This window comes from Pararge aegeria, chromosome 4, assembly GCF_905163445.1.
Source record: "Pararge aegeria chromosome 4, ilParAegt1.1, whole genome shotgun sequence".
Classification (NCBI taxonomy): domain Eukaryota; kingdom Metazoa; phylum Arthropoda; class Insecta; order Lepidoptera; family Nymphalidae; genus Pararge; species Pararge aegeria.
Window position 1 is genome coordinate 5,669,843 of NC_053183.1, and position 21,061 is coordinate 5,690,903.

General features: G+C 34.7%; 2 protein-coding genes across 2 annotated transcripts in view; one reads left to right on the top strand and one right to left on the bottom strand.

Moving 5' to 3' along the window:
- LOC120623248 overlaps window positions 1-21,061 on the top strand; it is a 273,880-nt gene that overhangs the window by 34,939 nt on the left and 217,880 nt on the right. The window lies entirely within an intron of this gene.
- Window positions 1-21,061, bottom strand: part of LOC120623496 (GTPase-activating Rap/Ran-GAP domain-like protein 3) — a 101,106-nt gene that overhangs the window by 29,542 nt on the left and 50,503 nt on the right. The window contains exons 5-9 of the mRNA XM_039889541.1: window positions 19,474-19,577; window positions 12,916-13,047; window positions 10,623-10,749; window positions 4,545-4,643; window positions 3,714-3,817 (exon numbers count right to left, since the gene is read on the bottom strand). Of these exons, the coding sequence (XP_039745475.1) occupies window positions 3,714-3,817; window positions 4,545-4,643; window positions 10,623-10,749; window positions 12,916-13,047; window positions 19,474-19,577 (566 nt within the window). The remainder of the gene's footprint in view (window positions 1-3,713; window positions 3,818-4,544; window positions 4,644-10,622; window positions 10,750-12,915; window positions 13,048-19,473; window positions 19,578-21,061) is intronic.

Genomic DNA, 21,061 nt, shown 5'->3' on the forward strand with positions numbered 1-21,061 from the left:
CACAGGGTGTTGTAAAATATAAAACTTGTATAGATAACCAAAAGCTATTTACTTCTTTAGAACAAATAGATTGGGGTCCTACTACTGGCATGAGATGCCCAATAACCATTTACAACTACCTACACACCAAACTTTCGGAATGTTATGAAAAATCTGAATTTAAACTTAAAATAAAAACTAACATCGCACGAAATCAAAATAACTGGATAAATAAAAAAATTGTTAGAGCTTGTGAGTATAGAGATGATTTGTTCTTAAAATGGATAAAAAACACAAATGATTTTATAGTAAAAGTAAAATACAACAAAGCTCGAAATTACGCCAATATGTTAATTCAAAATACGAAAAATAAAACCACAAAATCAGATATTATCACTAATAAACATAACTCTAAAAATCTTTGGTGTATATTGAATAGACTGACGGGTAAAATTAAGTCTTCAATAGACGAAGTACTACAAAACTCTTTTGGCAGTCTTGGCATTACTAATAAAGATATTGCAAATAAATTCGCTAATACTTTCAGTAATAGTGTCAATAATATTATGCCCAAATGCTCGACACCATTGCTCGATCAATCCACTTATAAGTCACCAGCGAATGTTTCCATGCGGTTCAAACCAGCAGATCCTAAATCGGTAGAAAAAATTGTTAATTCTTTAAATAGTAACAAAGCTCCAGGAGTAGACAGGATAAGAGCTGTTGATATAAAAATGCTTTGTGGAAAAATTAAATCGGTTCTGTCTAATCTAATAAATTTAAGTGTAGTTACAGGTAAATACCCCGCCACTCTAAAAACTGGTATTGTAAGACCAATCTATAAAAAAGGCAGTCGCGCGGACTGTGACAACTACAGACCTATAACTATTTTACCAACGGTCAATAAGATAATTGAGAAATACATAAGTAACCAAGTACATGCGTTTTATGACAGCCACGATATTTTGACTAACAATCAATACGGTTTCCAACCCCATAAAAATACTTCCCAACTGCTTTCAGCGTTCACAGATAGCGTCTATAAACATATAGACAGTAAAAAACATATTTTGGTTGTCTTTATTGATTACAGCAAGGCCTTTGACACGCTCAAACATGAAAAACTACTGCAAAATCTGGAGGACAGTGGAATCAGAGGTAAGCTACTCAATTGGTGTAAAAATTATCTCCTAGATAGGTCATACCGAGTGAGAGTTGATGATGCTGACAGTTTCCCAGTTCACGTTATGGAAGGCACGGCTCAAGGCTCCGTACTGGGACCTTTGCATTTCCTCACTTACGTCAATAGCCTTTCTAACACCATCAAAAAGTGTGAGATTTATCAGTTTGCCGACGACACATGCCTTGTTGCTGCAGGGAATAATGTAGAAGATGCACTTTCGCAACTGCAAGCTGATTTTGAGTCACTGGCAAAGTGGTCTCACGACGTTGGATTAGTGCTTAATGCCAATAAAACTAAATTAATATACATCAGCTCCAGTCATAACAGAAGCAAGTCAAAGCCAAAACTGATAGCACATTCTCACCATTGCCTTCATGTTAAAACCGCTATTGATCCAATGACTTGTACCTGTGGCGCCATTGAGCAAGTAGCCAAGCACACCTACCTTGGGCTAGTCATAGATGATCGACTCAATTGGAAATACCATGTTAATCATGTATGTGATAGGCTTAGAGGAATTTTAGCTAAATTCTCTCTAATTAAATACAAAATGCCTTATAAAACACTTTTATTACTATACAAATCACTAGCCGAATCTATTATCTCTTATGGGTTGTCAAGCTACGGTAGAACTTATAAAACTCACCTTGATCAAATATTCACACTACAACTGCGAATTTTAAAAGAAATAACTCCAAATAAAATAAAAATAACCTTCAAAGAAGATGTCCGTAAAATATTTGCTTTCTGTAAAATTATTCCTATACATGAAAAAACAGAACTGACATTGCTAGTTGACGAATATTTTAATGAAAATCTAAGAAAAGCACAAATTCCATATTCAGCCCGTAGGCTTGATAATCCTAAACTCTGTCTACCAAAATATAATAACTTGTACGGGAAAAGAAGGTTAAACTACATTGTGCCTTACCTAATTAATCAGCTACCTAAGTCACTCAAAGATACCATAACACATAAAAACATAAAATTTAAATTAAAACATTACTATCAACAAATTACAATTTCAAAGTACAATAACAGTTAATTCCTAAAAATATGCGACAACTGAACATCCTGTATTGCGTTGCTCGATGGACGTTCGTGGCATTAACTTACCGCATTTTTAAACTACCTGCTTTGTTATCCACTTAAGGTTTTTTGTAAATAGCAATAGTTTAAATAGTTATAGTTAACATTACTAATAAAGTTATAGGATATAGGTTTAAATAAGATTGTTAGTTAATATTAAAATATATTTATAGTACCTACCTGCCTACCTACTACCAATTTTAAACTTCCGATGTATCTACCTAATTATATTGAGGGAACTTTATTTCTATGGAATATCTTGATTGCTGTAGTAAGTAGGTGGGTGTTAATTAATTTCTTTAGATGTTACCTTTTGTCGACGGCACGGTGGTGTACGGTAAAATTCGTAAGAATTTATGATTATACCATAATAGTTTTAAGTCTACTTGTGAATTTTGGTTAATAAATTATTATTATTATTATTATTAAAATAGCCATATTACTTCATCAAGTAATTTATTGAATAATGTAACATAATAAAGTAGCAACTCCACTATCAAAATGTGAACACAACTTTATTAAAAAAGTAAGAACTGCAGTGAGAGAAGCAGCATTTTTTTCTCATCAAAATTAATTGGGCTTTGTTTATAAAATGAATGAATAAAGTTAGGAAAGAAATATCTTAATTTATATTATAAAATCATATCATTTCAGCAATTCACATCATTGTTTCATCATTTTTTACCATAATTTATTCCGAATAAAAATGTAGTGCCACTTCATCATCACATCAACCTATTACTGGCCCATTACAAAGCCCGGATCTCCTCCCACAATGCGAAGGGGTTAAGGCCGTAGTCCACCAAGCTGGCCCAGTACTGATTGGTGGACTCCACACACCTTTGAGAAGATTATTAAAAACTTTCAGGCATGCAGGATTCCTCACGATGTTTTCCTTCACCGTTGAAGAAAGTGGTATTTTAATTACTTAAAACGCACATAATGTAGAAAAGTTAGAGGTGCGTGCTGGGATTCGAATGCGGCACCCCGAAAGTGAAGTCGAGCTCCTACCCAATGCGCTATCATTGTTTCAGTCCGCCCACCCACCCCCACTTATCTTATCTTAAAATCAAATAAGATACCCACTCTGACGTATTGTTAATATTTTTATAATATTTTTTTTCTTAAAAGTGCGTATAGATATAACCAGCAAGTATTTTAAGATTGTATAAAATGTGAAACATCGTCGAAGCGAAAGCAAATTTTATCCAGCCTTAATTCCATCTGACAAACCTTGGCTTTTCATTTATTAGCAAAGTGGGCGAATATCCTAAATTGTTGGAATGAGTTTGGTTTCGTAGAAATTCACGCTCAATTTAAGAAAAAAAAAATATTTTCGAAGGTTTTGTTCAGACTAAAACACTTTTAAATGTGTAGGCGGCAATTTTTATTTTATTTTATTGAAAGGAAAACAATGAGATAAACTAAATATAAAAACATGGATCAACAACTTCGTACTGACCTGTTGTTTGTTGTCTTTGGAAAACGGCAACATAGTTGAGACGTGGAACATTATCTCGTGCCCTTGGTGCATTGTGTAAATGGAATGGCTGCCAGTCATGTCACCTGGAAATGCTTAATATTAACCTCACCCATGTTTCATACTGATTCTGCGTTAGTAATTACCATATAAATTAGATTATAATTTTCGCAATTTTTGTACTTTTCCGTTTGTATTTTGGTAATTAGTTACTGATAAGCATTTGTTATCTCAATTGCCAAAGATAAATCTTAGTTCATTTACTAACTATTTTTATTGTTAATAAAAATATGCCTCAATACAACGAACGAAAATAAAAAAAAAATCGCACATAATTTTTATTAGCCAGAGTTGCGGGTTCAAATACCACCGATTTAGGACTTTCTATAAACGTTTAAAAATACAAATATATCTTGTGTTAATCATTACCAAACAGGGACAACTTAAGAATTATGTAAGATGTATATATATTAACGTACAATAAAATATATATATCGTGCAAGTCTAGGTAAAAACAATAGGTAGAAATGCTTTATTTAAAATATACAGTATTATTGTGTGTGGGGAGCTGCAGTTTAGGATAGGTCACTTATTTATGTTAGAGAGGGTTTCTCTTTATTTTATTTATATAAAATGTTTGTAATAAAGTCCCTGCAATTGGATACGATAGTTCTGCGACAGCAAAATGATAGTAATTTTAAAAGTTTTCAACAACAACCTTTATCTAAATTAAAAAAAATTAACAAATCTACAAAGGCGCGTTCGTAATTGGTTTACTTCTCATATGATTTCGTTTAGAACAAAAGGTCTCACCTTTAACGTCGAGGCCTCCTCGAAAGCGGTTCCAGCTGCGTAATCGAATCTTGTCCCCCAGAAGTGAAATAAACCGATCCCATTTCTCGTTGCCTTTCTCTGAAATATGGCCTTTTATATAATCAAAGTGAATTTGAGATAATATAGCAGAATTATTTGCCTACCTGAATTATCAGTCTCTGGTATTTCAAAGGTGAAAAATATATGAATGTGAACATAAATAGTATATTATGATAAAGGGCTTTGTTTGATAACCGGATGTATGTGCTATCTGTACCCCTAGTATAAGATATGTATGGTACTTCACAGCCACAGCTGCTCGACAATAGTGGAATCGTTTTCGAGTATCGCAATATTTCTAGCTTCACAGTTAAGGCCACTTTTCCTGTCATGCGGATATCTATCTGCTTACGTATCTGGTACGCATGCGGGTCGCCCGTATCCTAGCATTATCTTTCGTATATACTTTTCAACACCAAACAATTTTTCAACAAAAAAAAATAGTATACACGCTAGGCATCTATAATAAGTGTCTATTCAAGTTGGGTTTACTTTTTGCTGCTTAGTTACTGTAAGTTTTGTCACAGTGAATTATTTCAAGATAAAACATGCTGATTGCAAACAAACTTTATTTACAATTTCTTGTAACTAATCCCTACTAATATTATAAATGCGAAAGTAACTCTGTCTGTCTGTCTGTCTGTCTGTTACCTTTTCACGCCTAAACCGCTGAACCGATTTTGATGAATTTTGGTATAGAGATAGATGGAACCTTGGGAAAGGACATAGGGTACTTTTTATCCAGATCCCGATCCCGATCCCGGAATTATACGGGTGGAAACGCAGAGTGCAGTTGTGTATCGTATATCCCTACTAAATGAATTTTGGTATAGAGATAGATGGAACCTTGGAAAAGGACAAAGGCAACCTTTTATCCCGATCCCGATCCCGATCCCGTAATTATGCGAGTGATAGATAACGCAGGGTGCAGTTATGTATCGTATATGCCTACTAAATGAATTTTGGTATACGTTTACGTACGTACGTATACGTTTACGTTTTATTGCGTTTACAATGTATACATGGGGAGCATTCCACAATGCTGCTTTTGATTATGACCCATCGATTGAGTATAATAACCATCGATTACTTCTCATAGGTGGAATGGATAAAAAATGTATACATTGTGAAGCACTCAAGTGGAAAGAAGAAACTCCGGGTATGTGTTATTCTGGTGGCAAGGTTTCAATTCCAATACTTGGAGAACCAGAGGAACCATTGAAGTCTTTACTTTTAGGTGATAACAACGAATCGCGGCGTTTTTTAATCAAAATAAGGAAATATAATTCATGCTTTCAAATGACGTCATTTGGTGTAGAAAATGAGGTGGTTATGCCTGGGTTTTCATCTACTTTTACAATCCAAGGTCAAATCTATCATAGGATTGGTTCTTTGCTTCCTACAAATAATGAGCAACCAAAATTTTTACAGATTTATTTTATGGGAAATGAAAACGACGAGGTTGACCGCAGGTGTCAAAACATTCAATTAGTAGAAAAGGATATTGTCTTAAAGATTCAGAGAATGTTGCATGAACATAACCGCCTAATAAACACTTTCACAACAGCCTTAGAAAGAATGCCGGGAGATGATTATAAGTTGGTGATTCACCCAGATCGTACACCAAGTGGGGAACACGAAAGACGATATAATGCACCTTTAATAAATGAAGTCGCAGCCATGGTTTGTGGTGAACAGTTTGCTTCCCGTGATATAGTTTTACATGCCCGTGATAACACACTAACTAGGGTGCCGGATACACATAAATTTTACGATGCGTTACAATATCCGCTAATATTTAGCAAAGGGCAAGAAGGGTATCACTTTCAAATTCCACAAGTCAATCCTGTAACTGGCCTGCCCTTGCCTAACAAAAAGGTATCATGTATGGAGTTTTATGCCTTTCATATCATGATTAGAGAAAATGATTTTAATATTATATCACGATGCAGGCAACTGGCCAATCAGTTTTATGTTGATATGTACGTTAAGGTAGAAAGTGAACGATTACGATACATAACATTAAATCAAACTAAATTAAGAGCAGAAAATTATATCCACCTTCAAGACGCAGTAGCGAATGACGCTAATCTAAATCCAAATGATATTGGTAGAATGATAATTTTACCGTCTTCATTTGTAAATAGTCCGAGGTACTTACACGAATATACTCAGGATGCGTTTGCTTATGTACGTACATATGGTCGCCCTGACTTATTCGTTACGTTTACTTGCAACCCAGCATGGCCGGAAATAGTAAATGAATTAATGCCGGGTCAAAGCGCGATTGATAGGCATGATGTAGTCGCAAGAGTTTTTAGGTTGAAAGTTAAAAAACTTATGTCTGTTATTTCCAAAGGCAGAATATTTGGAGAAGTGATCTGCTTTATGTATTCCATAGAGTGGCAGAAGCGTGGCCTACCACATGTCCACATATTATTGTGGTTAAAAGACAAGTTGAGACCCGATCAAATTGATAATATTATCAGCGCAGAAATACCCGATCCAAGCACTGACAAGACACTTCATGATATTATAGTTAAAAACATGATTCATGGTCCATGTGGACCTGAAAATCCTCAGTGCCCTTGCATGAAAGATGGAAAATGCACAAAGAAATTTCCTCGCAAATTACACAAAGACACTGTCCACAGTGAAAACGGATACCCACTCTATCGTAGAAGAGCACCAGCAGACGGAGGTCGAACGGCATCTGTGAAACTACGAAATGGGAGTTACGTCACTATTGATAATAGTTGGGTGGTCCCTTATTCCGCTATTCTATTAAAAATATTTAACGCCCATATAAATGTTGAGGCTTGCAGTTCAGTGCGCGCTATCAAATATATCTGCAAATATATTAACAAAGGCAGTGACCAAGCTATTTTCAATTTTAGGAGCACAGAGCTTGCAAATCGCGTAAATGAAGTACATACATATCAATCTGGTCGTTATGTTAGCAGCAACGAAGCCGTGTGGCGGTTATTAGGGTTCCCGTTGCACGAAAGGCACCCCACCGTTACACATCTAAGTGTACACTTAGAGAACGGTGAACGAGTTTATTTTACAGAAGATAATTTCCACGAGCGACTATCTACTCGACCAAAAACCACCCTTACAGCTTTTTTTGAACTTTGCATAAGAGATGAGTTTGCAAGAACTCTTATGTATGCTGAGGTACCGAGATATTACACATGGGACGCAACCAGAAAAACTTGGAAACGCCGAATTCAAGGAACTTCGGTTCAGAACTGGCCTGGTGTCAAATCTGGAGATGCCTTAGGACGGGTTTACACAAAAACAGTCCATGTTACTAACATGGAATGTTTTTGTTTAAGGATGCTTCTACACCATGTGCGTGGGCCAACCTCTTTCAATGATCTCAAAAAATACAACAATCAAGAATTTTCAACATTTCGAGAGGCATGTGAGGCAAGAGGATTATTGGAGGATGACAATCATTGGAATATAACACTGGAAGAGGCTGCACAATGTAGATCAGCGGCCAAGGTGAGAATGCTTTTTGCTATACTAATAGCGACATGTGGGCTTTCAAACCCTCAACAACTGTGGGAAAGGTACAAAATTCAAATGGCCGACGATATTTTACACAGAGTACAACATCATAATCCAAACGTTACATACAATGATTTCATTTTTAATGAAGCCCTAACAAAGATAGAAGACCAAGTCATAACTATAACTGGGAAAGATTTGTCAGATTTTGGGTTGAGCAGGCCGCAAAGAACTGGGGAAGTTTGCAGTGATATAATAAGAGAATTGAGTTACAATGCTGCTTCTTTACAACAACAAATAACTGAGTCTGTTCCGCGTCTAAACCCAGAACAAAGATTAGTTTTTGAGAATGTTGTGCAAAAAATCGAAAGTGGCGAAGGTGGTTTATTCTTTTTGGATGCGCCAGGAGGCACGGGTAAAACATTTCTTTTAAATTTACTTTTAGCCCAAATTCGTAAAGATAAAGGAGTTGCTGTTGCTGTAGCTTCTTCTGGAATAGCAGCTACGTTACTTAATGGTGGCCGAACGGCACATTCAGTACTTAAACTGCCATTGAACTTAGCTCATGAGGAAATGCCAGTTTGTAACATTACTAAAAATAGTGACCGTGGACGAATGTTACAGCAATGTAAGCTGTTGGTTTGGGATGAATGTACCATGTCCCACAAAAGAGCGATAGAAGCACTAGATCGGACCATAAAAGATATTAAGAGTAACCAAAGTATCATGGGTGGTATGGTGGTACTTTTAGCTGGCGATTTTAGACAGACTCTGCCGGTAATTACTAGAGGCACGCCGGCAGATGAAATAAATGCATGTTTAAAAGCGTCTCCATTATGGGTGCATGTAAAAAAATTTTGTCTGACTACAAATATGCGAGTACAACTGCACAGTGATACACAATTGGTGCAATATGCGGATGCTCTTCTGAAAATCGGAGAAGACCGTATGGAATCAAATAGTGACGGAATGATTACATTGAATCGTGAATTTTGTAATGTTGTCTGTAACATGGATGACTTAAAGAACAACGTCTATCCCGATCTTGCAACCAATATGAAGAACAGACAATGGCTGTGCGAAAGGGCAATTTTAGCACCGACAAACGAAGTAGTGGGGCAGATCAACGAACAAATCATGTCAGAGGTGATTTTGTTGAGTATCTGTCCGTAGACAATGTCATGGACACTGAGCAAGTGACATCGTTCCCTGTAGAATTTCTTAACTCCTTAGAATTATCGGGGGTGCCTTCCCATAAGTTGAGGCTAAAAGTAGGTGTCCCGGTCCTGTTGATGCGAAATCTTGACGCACCAAGAATGTGTAATGGCACACGTCTACAAATTACACACCTGGGACACAATATTGTGAGAGCAATAATTATGACAGGAACAGCAAAGGGAGAAGAAGTGTTAATTCCCCGTATTCCAATAATCCCTACCGATTTGCCATTCCAATTCAAAAGAGTACAATTTCCCCTGAAAGCAGCATTCGCTATGACGATAAACAAAGCTCAAGGACAGACACTCAAAGTAGCTGGTGTTCATTTAGAAAAAAACTGTTTCTCCCATGGGCAACTGTATGTGGCGTGCTCACGAGTATCGAGTCCACAAAACCTACATGTTTTGACCAAAGAAGGAAAAACAAAAAATGTCGTATACAAAAACGTATTAAACTAAGTTAAGTCAGGGATCAGGGTCAGGAAAAGTCTACCTATGTTAATCTCAATAATTCAATGTGCCGGCTTCATTAGAATCGTTTCATTATAGTTTCAGAGCCTATTCAGTCCAAACAAATTTACACGAAGTAGTAGTTCTACGCAGACGAAGTCGCGGGTAACAGCTAGTAATTTAATAATAATAAACGTTTTTTAATTTATCCATTAGTACTAGGATGACATGGAATGACTACTGAGACACAATTGCAACTATAGACTCGGATTTCTGGTTCTTAGTTGAGTTGTAGATTCACTGGGGGAGTTTAGGAATGTTATTCTTCTTCCTTTCTTTTGTTACTTGTTCAGTAATGAAAATGCGAACGCAACAACAGCAAAACTCAACTCAAACATCAGACCGACCTAGGATGTCTGCATTCCTTAGCTGCGTCAGATATGGCTGGTTGAACCATTAACGCCATTTTCATTCATTAAATATGCGTTCGACTCGTTCACCTTTTGCGGATTTCGAGACAAACCTATGTAATTTATGAAAACTTAAATTCATTTTAAAATTCCCTAAGAAGTGGATAATAAAGCAATTTTTACAACAACCAAAACTCCACTTAAAAATCATATTTATGTTTTTCGACCAGTTTTACTAAAATCATAACTCGTTCTCTATATTTCATAAACACAGAGATCCAAATAAACGGTAAACCCCTTTAAATAAAAAAAATAATATCTATATAGGTTCAAATTCTATTTTGGTACATCGACTACCATCGCAAAAAACGTTGCAAAAGTTAGGTGATGCTTAAGTAACTTTGAGATTGAAAACAACACTTTACCATTCGAAAGCATTTCGTCGTCAGTCTTCTGGCCAGGCTTCATTATCATAACACCTATTTTGAAATTCACAGAGCCTTCTTGTTCTTCGAGGAGCAAAACATCTTTTTGTAATTCTGGACACGTTATCTACAACATAAAAACTGGGTTGTGTTAAATTACTCCCACTTATGAATGGTTGTCAAAATGGATTACTGCATTTTATTTCTTACGACCCTATACGCAAGATATTGTAGCGGCTTGCCTATATAACTCTGAGTATCATTTTATCAATAGTGTGCATGTGGAATATCGTAATATTCATTTTATTTTTATCATGTTTTTTATTAGATCAAATAATTTGATATTTATTGAAAAATGTGGGGATGGATTCGAATAATAATCATTTTCACGTTTAATATTTGTTCAATGTTCGGGTAGAGTTTCCTCCTTCAAATACTTGCTAAGAAATGAACGTTCAGCTAAGCAATGTTCTACTTTTATCCCACTTTTATATGGCTCAAATACCGTTTATAATGTTTACAACAGACCAATTTTAACTTTCTAATGTATTAGTTTCCGTTAAGTTTTTTCAAAATAACATTAAATATTATTAGAATAAAACGAATTTAATAAAGCAAATCGTTACTATTTAAGCAATTAAATATACGTGAATTTGTATGTGTCCCAACATGTAATGAGGCGTAGTATCAATATCAATAAAGCATGCAAAAAGTTTTAGACTGTAGTCTCGGAAGCATCGTAGACCATAATATAGTTATCTTTAAAGTTGTATTGTTAAATATAAAAGCATTTCTATAATTTATGTTATTTAAATTGTAACTATGTTATCAATCCGTAGAACACTGTAGACTCGTAGCAGTTTCATAGCGCGTATTATTGTTTACTAAGTTTAAGCGCGTATTAAGTTTATTTATTTAATCTAACAGAAGTCAACATATTATTCAATTAAAAGTGAATATAGCATAATATTTTTGTTGCAACCCTTGCTTGGATCAACATAGCATACTAATATAATAATGTAATACTGATAAATGCATTTGGTGCTATTCATTTATTAATATAACGTATTAGTAATATTTTTAATAAAATTTTCATGATTTAACAAGCGTTTTTCGCGACTTATTCCGGTTAGATCTTTTTATAAATAAATATTTTCTTTAAATACTTGCATTCTACGACCTCACCTGCTTTGCATTGCCCGACCGTTGTTGGATTCCTAAGCATCGCAGCATTCGTTATGATAAATATCCCATAACCTCCCTCAAGAATACTATTTGATTGGCAGTTTCAGTAGTGTAGGAAACTAACAAACTTATTAGTATATGGAACTTATACTATTATTTTGTAAATTCAATAATGATACCTGTATGAAAATATTTCATATATGTTATTAAAACATATATCACAATTACTTAATTGGACCGTAGACTCGCAGAGGCTTCATAGAGCGTAATGTTATCAAAATGACATGAGGAAATTTATATCATATATTTTCAGTTTGTTGCTTCTGGGATATAAATTTGTTTGAGTAGTTTTATTTTATTTTTGCAAATTATGCTAGTTATATACATGAAATGATTGCTCTCTGCAGTTAATATCCTAGAAGCTGCTTTAAATATCCTAGAAGCTACGGAGTGCCTAAAGAAGAAGTACGTCAACTCCGTGTATTTGTAAATAAGTTACCTCATCCGACCCATATCAATCGTATGTAATAAAATTCCGTGAAACTTGGTTTGTTTTGATTAGGTATTCCCATTTTTTTTAACGTCGCAGGCCTTTGGCCATCAGTAAGAAGTTAAAATGCTTATAAAATAAGCAGAAATAAAATAATGGCGGCGGTTCTTCTCCCGGACCAGCTCTACTACTAGTAAATGATGATGATAAAATTTAAACAATGAGCGTTTTGTGTGCCTATTTCACACATCATTAAGTTAAACACAACGAAACGAATGTTTTCAATATAAAAGCAGAGCCAGAGGCTAGTTGGGCTGCATTTTACAATATCGACATGTTTTATTCATTTGTTATTCCGCTTACGATGTTAGTTACAAATATTACTGTGTGTCAGGCGTATGATGTTTTTATTCCAGGTCGATAACTAACAATAAAGAAAACATCGTAAGAAACCTGCTTGCCTGAGAGTTCTTCACAATGTTCTCATTGAGGTGTGAAGTCTACAAATCTGTCCTTAGCCAGCTTGGCTACGACTTAACACGTTTTCATTCTCAGAGGAGATCCGGGCCTTGTAGTAGGCCGGTAAAGTGAAAATGTTGAATGATGAACAGAACTCACCTCTCTAGGCATTTTGTCGAGCCTTTCGATAGCGGTAAACTGTGCTAAAATCTGTTTGATAGTCGGCCGGGTGGGTGCCTGACCGCCTCCACCGCTCCAAGCACTCGCGGGTAGATAAATTTTATGCGCACCCTGTGAATAAAATAAGCTTTAGTTGAAAATATTGGGAAAGTTCCCAGAGCAGAGTTCTTGTAGCTTTATCGTTATTTTAGATACAGGGAAAGTTGAGCTTGATTTCGCTTTACCTATCATAATATAATATTCCTATATACGATGAATATTTGGCTCTTAAAATTTTCTTCCAGAACATAATTAATCCGTATACAAAATTTGTTTATACGCATAGTTAGTACAACGTCATTTTAGATCCACAGTATAAGCAACATTTTTTAATTGCCTCAATTCTCTCTGGTTTTAATCGCAATACTAGAAATACTGATGGACTGACTATTTTGTCTACAATCATACCTAAACCGTGGTGAGTTTAGAGGTTGCCTATTCACTATTAAATATAAGGTATCCATATTTTACAGCTGACGGAAATGTAAAGGTTATCTGAGGGATCGTCTTACTGCTTAAAACAGCACTATTAGCTTCTATTCGGAGTTAATAAATCAGTGAATTGTGCATGCTATTATCGAACTACCCTCCTATTTCTTATCGTGCATTGTCACCTGTGTTTGCGATTCGACGCGAACGCAGCCCTTTTAGTTGGTATTTGACCGTTTCGCGATCGTACGAATGTCGATTCTGTCTATCGGCGCATAACCGCAGTCCGGAAAGTTGTGTGCCACTGCTGTGTTTGATCCCGTAAGGTTTCTTCGTGTTACCAGTGAGTTTGAGCTGTGCCGGTGAACTGTGCTCGTCGCATAATTTTCGGACCTACTCAGGTTAGTGCACGCTTCCGGTTTCCTAACGCTTTCTGACACGCGTGGATACAAAAATCTAGCCATCCAGTCCGCTAGGTTTAACAAGGTGGCCAGACAACGACGGCAGTTTTGTTTCTACTGATATTTTAAGACAATGTTGTTTTAAGCGATGGTAGTAACTAAAAAATCTAAATGCCCACTATCATCTACATCCATGACACTCTTATACAATTTGTGACGTGTGTTTGAAGAGGTATTAAAAAGTTCGCTACATTATGCACAGCATTGCATGCATTATTTAGCGAACGTTATAGGGTCCGTGTCGTTAGGGTGCACTGTTTTCGCCGCACTATGATTGGGTTATGAGTTAGTATTTATTTTTTCTGTTAGACGTTGACCAGTAATCCACAAAGTGATAACGTCATATTAATACACGAGAAGAGATGTCTATTTGGTCTTGATATTGCACGTAAAAAGATTATATGAAGCCATGTTAAAATAAATGTAGTGGTCAATAAATAGACATTATATAAAGAAGATAAATTTATCGAAGTTGGCTTCAAATGAACGATCGTATTGTGTAAATACAGAAAGCATGCAAATATTTTACATAACAAAAATGTAAATGATATGATATATATGCATGATAACGACTTTAATATAAAATACTATGGTTATTAATATATTTATAAATAAATTCTTGAAATGGAAGATATTGAAATGTATCGTATTCCTTTTCCTGTGTAAAGGTCCAGTTTATGACCTCTAGTGTAAAGAGTATTGTAGTGCATACAAACTTGGCTTGAAACGGTTTCTGAAAAAGAAGTAGCAAATTGAGTAGGTATACTTAAAGTAAAGATGCGTAAATAAAAAAAAAGGATTGCGTGGGTTTATGAAACCACGGTAAAAGTGAAACTTTTTTCATATTATAGACATTTAACTAAAAGTTTTCGGAATAATTATTACTATTAAGGGTATTAGACTCGCTTCATCAAACTTAATTTTATACTTGGAAAATGGGAATGATCACTAATGTTTAATTGAACTCTGTGTTTTGGAGTACTTATACATAAATAATACTTAATAATTATTTAAGTCATAATCGTTAAGTCATTTTGATCCGTTTTTCAATTAATCATTCTATCTATTCATTATCAATTAACACTGGCACAAATGAGTCTTCACACTACACGGTCAGCTGATGCAAACTATAGGCGCCGCCATATTGGCCTCGGCTGCTCTGACGAGCGCCTGTCACTTTATCCCTACTCCGCGGCCGGCCGTCACGCGACATGCAACACACAGACGAAAAAGTTTGAGACAATGTTATAAAAGTTTCAATTTAAAACGGCGGAGGGTTTTTTGTTAAAATGTTTACCTTTAATAATGGGAAAAATTGTAACTTATCACCAAAACCCTAGTATTGGTGTTTTGGCGCTTGAATATAAAATATTTTCCAAGAAATAAATATGCCTATCTAAATCATCATCAATATCAAAATCCATGTACGAACAAATCCAATCCAAAATAAACTATGTTTTGCTTTCATATTTGTTCTTTATGCTTTTATGCGTGTTTGAATTGCACGCATGATTTTAAAAGCTGACGGGATTTGAACCTGCATTCCTTCGGCTATAGGGACTCGAGTGGTTTTCTAATTTTTAGCAAGAGTTCCCCCGCCGCCGATGCTGAAATTAATATTATAGCTCTTCTATCATTATCATAGCGAATGATTTGATAATTCTTCCAAGCGTAGGTAAAAACCATTATTCAGTAGTTTATAATAGGAAAATGGTAATGAACGTCCTCATTAATCCCAAGCTCTTACTTTATATGCATGCCAATACCCATATCAAATAGTCAAAGGGCGCACGAATAAATTGTAAAGTGTCTCTTGACGCACTGCGGATTGTATGTGTTATGCGTAGTTTTCAGTCAACACGATAATACCATGGAAATGTATAGGCATAATACTACATCGCTAGCGTTTTACAGTACACAAACATTATAGGATCACAGTGGAAGTGACCTTATGAGGAACATTTTTATGTTATACATTTTGTACTGCTTTGATTTACAATCGCAATGCTAAGACCACTACCTAAAACGTATATAGACTAGAAGTGGGGCACTTTAACTAGGAAGTGACAATGTTTAAATACTCATCTAATACCTACGCTGCAATACGGAATATAGTTGATTGTATTTGCCTTCGAAATAAAATATAGTAAAGAAAATTCTATGAATCCTTTGCACATAAATTATAGTCAGAAATATTAACTTAGGAAAGAATATGATGCCTATTTGAGGCACATATATATAATAATGCGACTCTTATCCCAAAAACATATATAACAATTCTGTTTCAAGAAAGAGACACAAAGAGAAAATAAAATCCAATACATTGAAGCACCGCTACCGCAAGCCCCATTTTCGTGAGCTAATGATGTGTAAAGTGCAATTGGTTGAGAGAAAACATCTGCGACATGCATTGTATGAAGAGGTGATATTTAAAACCTTAATGTTTTTATTTATAAAAAAATTATAGATTCTAACCGCGTCAACTGAAAAGCAAAAAGTGAACTATATTATCGAAAACATTTTTAAGACTGTCAAATAAAACGTTAAATTTACTAAAATGGCTTCCTTGCTAAATTCTAATTCAAATATATTATTTGCTTTTCAGCTGACGTGGATAAGAAGCTAACGTATATGGATAAACAGCCTTATGAATGCGGGAACGACGTCTTGATGAAACTAAAGACAAAAGACGATAGTTTAAAAAAAAACAAATTCCGAAATATAAAAAAAATACTAATGTAAGTCCACAGATGCGTGACAATAAAGCATTGTGAGAAATGATAGGATTGCGAGCTTTTATTTCATTCTGGCAATTGACATTACTTTTTAAAAACATGTTGCTCATTCGTGAAGTTCGGTCATCTTTCACTTTTGTCATGAGTTAGTAAAAAATACCTATAACTCAATTTACACGTTCGTGATATGTTTAAGAAGTTCCATTGTATGATTTCAAAGTGCCGTGGAGTTGATTCTAGAACGTCTTTGATCATAATTACGTACTACCTGTTCATTTAGGGAATGTCATTAAGTTTATCTTTGGAGACCCAAGGCGCAATACCAATAAAATTTAAATGGGGCAGGCTATAGCAACCAACGCAAATATAATAGTAAATTAGAATGGGAATAAACAAAGCAGCTATGCGCGATAAAATTTAAGAATAAGAAAATATGTGCAGACCAGTCTAGATTCTCCTAATTTATGTTTAGAAGTCGATTTCAAAGCTTATCTTTAAAGAGAAGACAATCAATATATCGGTGTATAGTGACTAACGGCATTGGTACTGTTTTTGTAATTATTAATATTTATGTATATATAGTTTTGCGCACCGCTTTAAGGATTCATATGTGAGCCAATTCCTCATAATGGTTGCCTGGAAGAAATCACTATAAGTGATAAGGCCGCCTTTGTTACACAAATTTAATCGACTTGTACCTTTGTTCTCATTTATTTATTTTTTCTTGTGTTCAATAATGTATTTTGACGTGACAACGTCTTATAAATTGGTTTGCCGGGTGACACTTCAAGAAACTGCGTTACGCTCCGCTCACGTTATGCGCTCACAATGAGAGCGAGTGAGAGGCACGCGTCCCTTCCACTCGGGCATGGTTAGCCCGCCTAAGAGCGAGAGAGACAGACATAAAAAGTGAAAGGCACGCGTCCCTTTGTAGTAAACGCTGTTTCATTGTACGCAAATGTATTGCAAGTTATTGTATGTATATTTGTATATAAATACGTATGTATGTGTAAAGGTAAAAATAAAATTTTGTTAATATGAAATTCAGTGCGAGATTCTTTGTATAAATTAATGTTTTAAATATAATTCTTTGTATAAATAAATGTTTTAAATTGTTACTATTATTTCATCCTTCTTCCTACTATACGAATGAATATTCACATTAAAATTATTTTACCACTCAAAGTCGTTGTCACGTAAAACTTTCGCCCGTATACCGACTTTACAGGCAACCAATTTTTTTTTTTGATTTGATTGATTTGATTTGCTTTAGTCCACCAAATACTATTTTCTAGTGGTATTCATGTTCAACTACGATTTTCAAGAAAATTAGCATCACCGTTCCTTGCAGTTCTTTGTCGCTTCCTTTCATGACGAGTTCCATTGACGAGTTATAATAATATTCGTTAGAGCAAGTCAACTCTCATTTGAGAAATGTGGAGGGTCTACGCTTTAATTCCCTCTTTTAATTCCTATATGAGCAGAGGCCTGGGCCCAGCAGTATGATATTAATAGGCTTAGTGCTGATAATGATGAAAGTAAATTTATTAGATTAATGTCAACTCCAAGAATAAGTATGAATCTATTAAAAACGTTTATATTTATGAACCCATAATCGGTTTAAGACATACCTATATATTTTTAGATAAATGTTATACGCTAGCAATAATACGTGGGCGATAATGTCACGTATTTAAAAGAATACCGCCGATGTAGGTATACAAAGTTATATTTAAGGACAATGAAGGTCATCTAAAATATATTTATAAGTTTAAAATTAGCTAAACTTTAGTATCTTGCACTGGGTCTTCGACCAGGGCACCTGTTTTAAAGTGGAAAAGCATTTTCCGTTATGGGATTTAGGATTCATATACTTTATACACCACCTTTACCTTTAATTTATTTCAAGACCTAACAGAACAATTTTTTGTGATGTTCATCGCAATAAAGACTAAGGATTTTAAAATGCTAGGAGTTGAAATCTCCTTTAAACTTATTTTTAATTTGTAACTGTAGTGCTATACAAAATTATACTAATCTGATTGCGAGTGATTCGATCCAAATTCAAAGTATAACCTATCGAATAAAACTATTGTGCGTGTACTGTTATAGACGTGATTGAAATGAAACTTATTAGATACTAGCAATCATAAAGTATCAAATTATCGCTTTATAAATAATAAATGAAAAACGAGTGGTACCTCTCTGAGGCGAAAGACTTTATCTCTACATAATATTCCTATTTTTAGTGTGCCTAAATGTAGCCGTACTTTAGAACATTCTCGTCCAAACAGTTATCGAATCGCTTACTAAGAAGTTCCACTGCACTACATCTTCAAAAATACTTAACAACGTGGATAATATATTTCTACAGTCCGTTCACAGTTATAATACCTCTAGCTGAAATTTGGCGTATTTTATTTATTCGTTATTTATTTATTGTTATTTAACTACTACAAACTAAGCCCAATTAGACTAATGAAATAATATAAAATAAAATAAATTAAATTACTTGAATAATTCCATTAATATTTTAATAACTTATGTCAGAGGTAAATTAACTGTGAATAGACTGTACATACTCGTATACTATACTATGTCTATTAAGGATGATAATTTTGGCAGCTCACAGTGGTAATAAGGTATTGTATAATCGTTAATGAACATAGTGGATTGTCGTTCATTCTTTTCATGGAACTTGGAATACTCTATGGAGAATCCCCCTTAAGTTATGAAGCAATTTAAAAATAAATATAACATGTAATTTTTTTTTGAAATGGTTACCTTCACAAACAAAATCTCGAATGCATACAAAAACTCCTAGTTGAGTGTTTGCTCACGTAACACTCGAATGTAATAACAAGAGTGCTTACCATCTTGTTGAAGAGAATAGCTCGTAAAAGACCCGCGCCCTCCTGCACTACACTTAAGAGGTAAGGCTCCCTCGCACCATCCACCCCGATGTAGTTTTGATGCACTGCAATAAAAAGATTTTTTTTAATTATAATTCGAAACTGATTTAACCTCAATGCAACAAAAACCTAGCGGATTTGTGTTGCGACGCAAGAGAAAATTCACAATAAAATAACAAACCTAATAGTTCTTACTAATATTACAAATCCAAAACTGTGTTTTATGTTTTAGAAATTGGGCCGTAGCGAGTTACCACCCTGTCGATACAGCCGCCAAGCGATTTAACGTTGTAACGAATGCCGTATAGAAACTGATTAAGGGTTTAATATAAATGCAATAAGCCTTAACAGGTTAGGCTGTTACCAACTTAGACTTTATAACGTGTTCTAAATGAATCCAGTTCTATTAAATCTCTTTAATATGGGTATTTTTTTTATAATAATATGGTCAAATAACTTACTCACATAAAATTTGAATTATTTATATTCTGGAATGACGCGACGTGTTATGCAAGTAAAATCATTTCTTTTTCATTTTATAAAATAAACATACAAAGTTAAATTTTATGTAATAATCAGATAACTACACTACTAAATAATGAGAACTACTAATTTATTTCGGCCCTAGATGGCTTCAGTCGTGGCTAATTATCAAGGTTATATAGATTTCTGGCACAATATCGGACAAAATCTTTATTCATACAATCGTATTGCCTGCAAATAATATAACGATATTATCATTAAATAAAAATATGCCGTATTTAATGAACGCTTTATAAGAATTCATCGTACATTTTTGAAATAAACCTAAACAATGCTGAAAGGACGAAAATCCGGAACATGAAGACTATAATTCATAAAAGAGGCTGCTTAGAGAATATTATATTATGTCAGCGGTTTCCGCAGATCCCTTGGAGCACTATAGACTCTCGCAATAATACCCTTCACTCCTCTTATACTTCGAGGGGCGAGATTATAGATTTAGGGTAGCTAAATGCTCCTAAGTCGGTATCTAGGCATTTTTAAGGATTTATAGCATAAGTTAGTAAGTACCTAGTATTTTTTAATTATTTTAGCATTTTGTACAATAGATACTAGCCGTGCCTTGTGATTGGATTTGGATGGTGGTTTTTTATTACCTTATTAAGTTTATCAATTAACGGGTTAAATTTGAAACAACTAAAGCTTTGATGTGGGTTATTCGAGGGGCGGATATATAAATTTATCTAAAGCAGGCACACCCTGGCACTCACCTCCCTTTTCTATTATATCAATTCGTATTTCTTTGGCTTCGATTCTCAGAACAGGAACATATTTAAATCGCGCGTAAAAGACTATTTCCTATCTAACATGTAGTAAAAGATTTATGTATTTATATATATATATATATGCTCACATATTTATGTAGTATAAGTACGTAGTAGTCACTAATATAATGTAATGAATGTTGCACTATCCCGTTTTCCGTACCAAACATGCTCCATGCAACCAAAGGTTGTCTGGAGGAGATGGCTTCAAGCGATAAGGCCGCCTTTATTCATATATATTT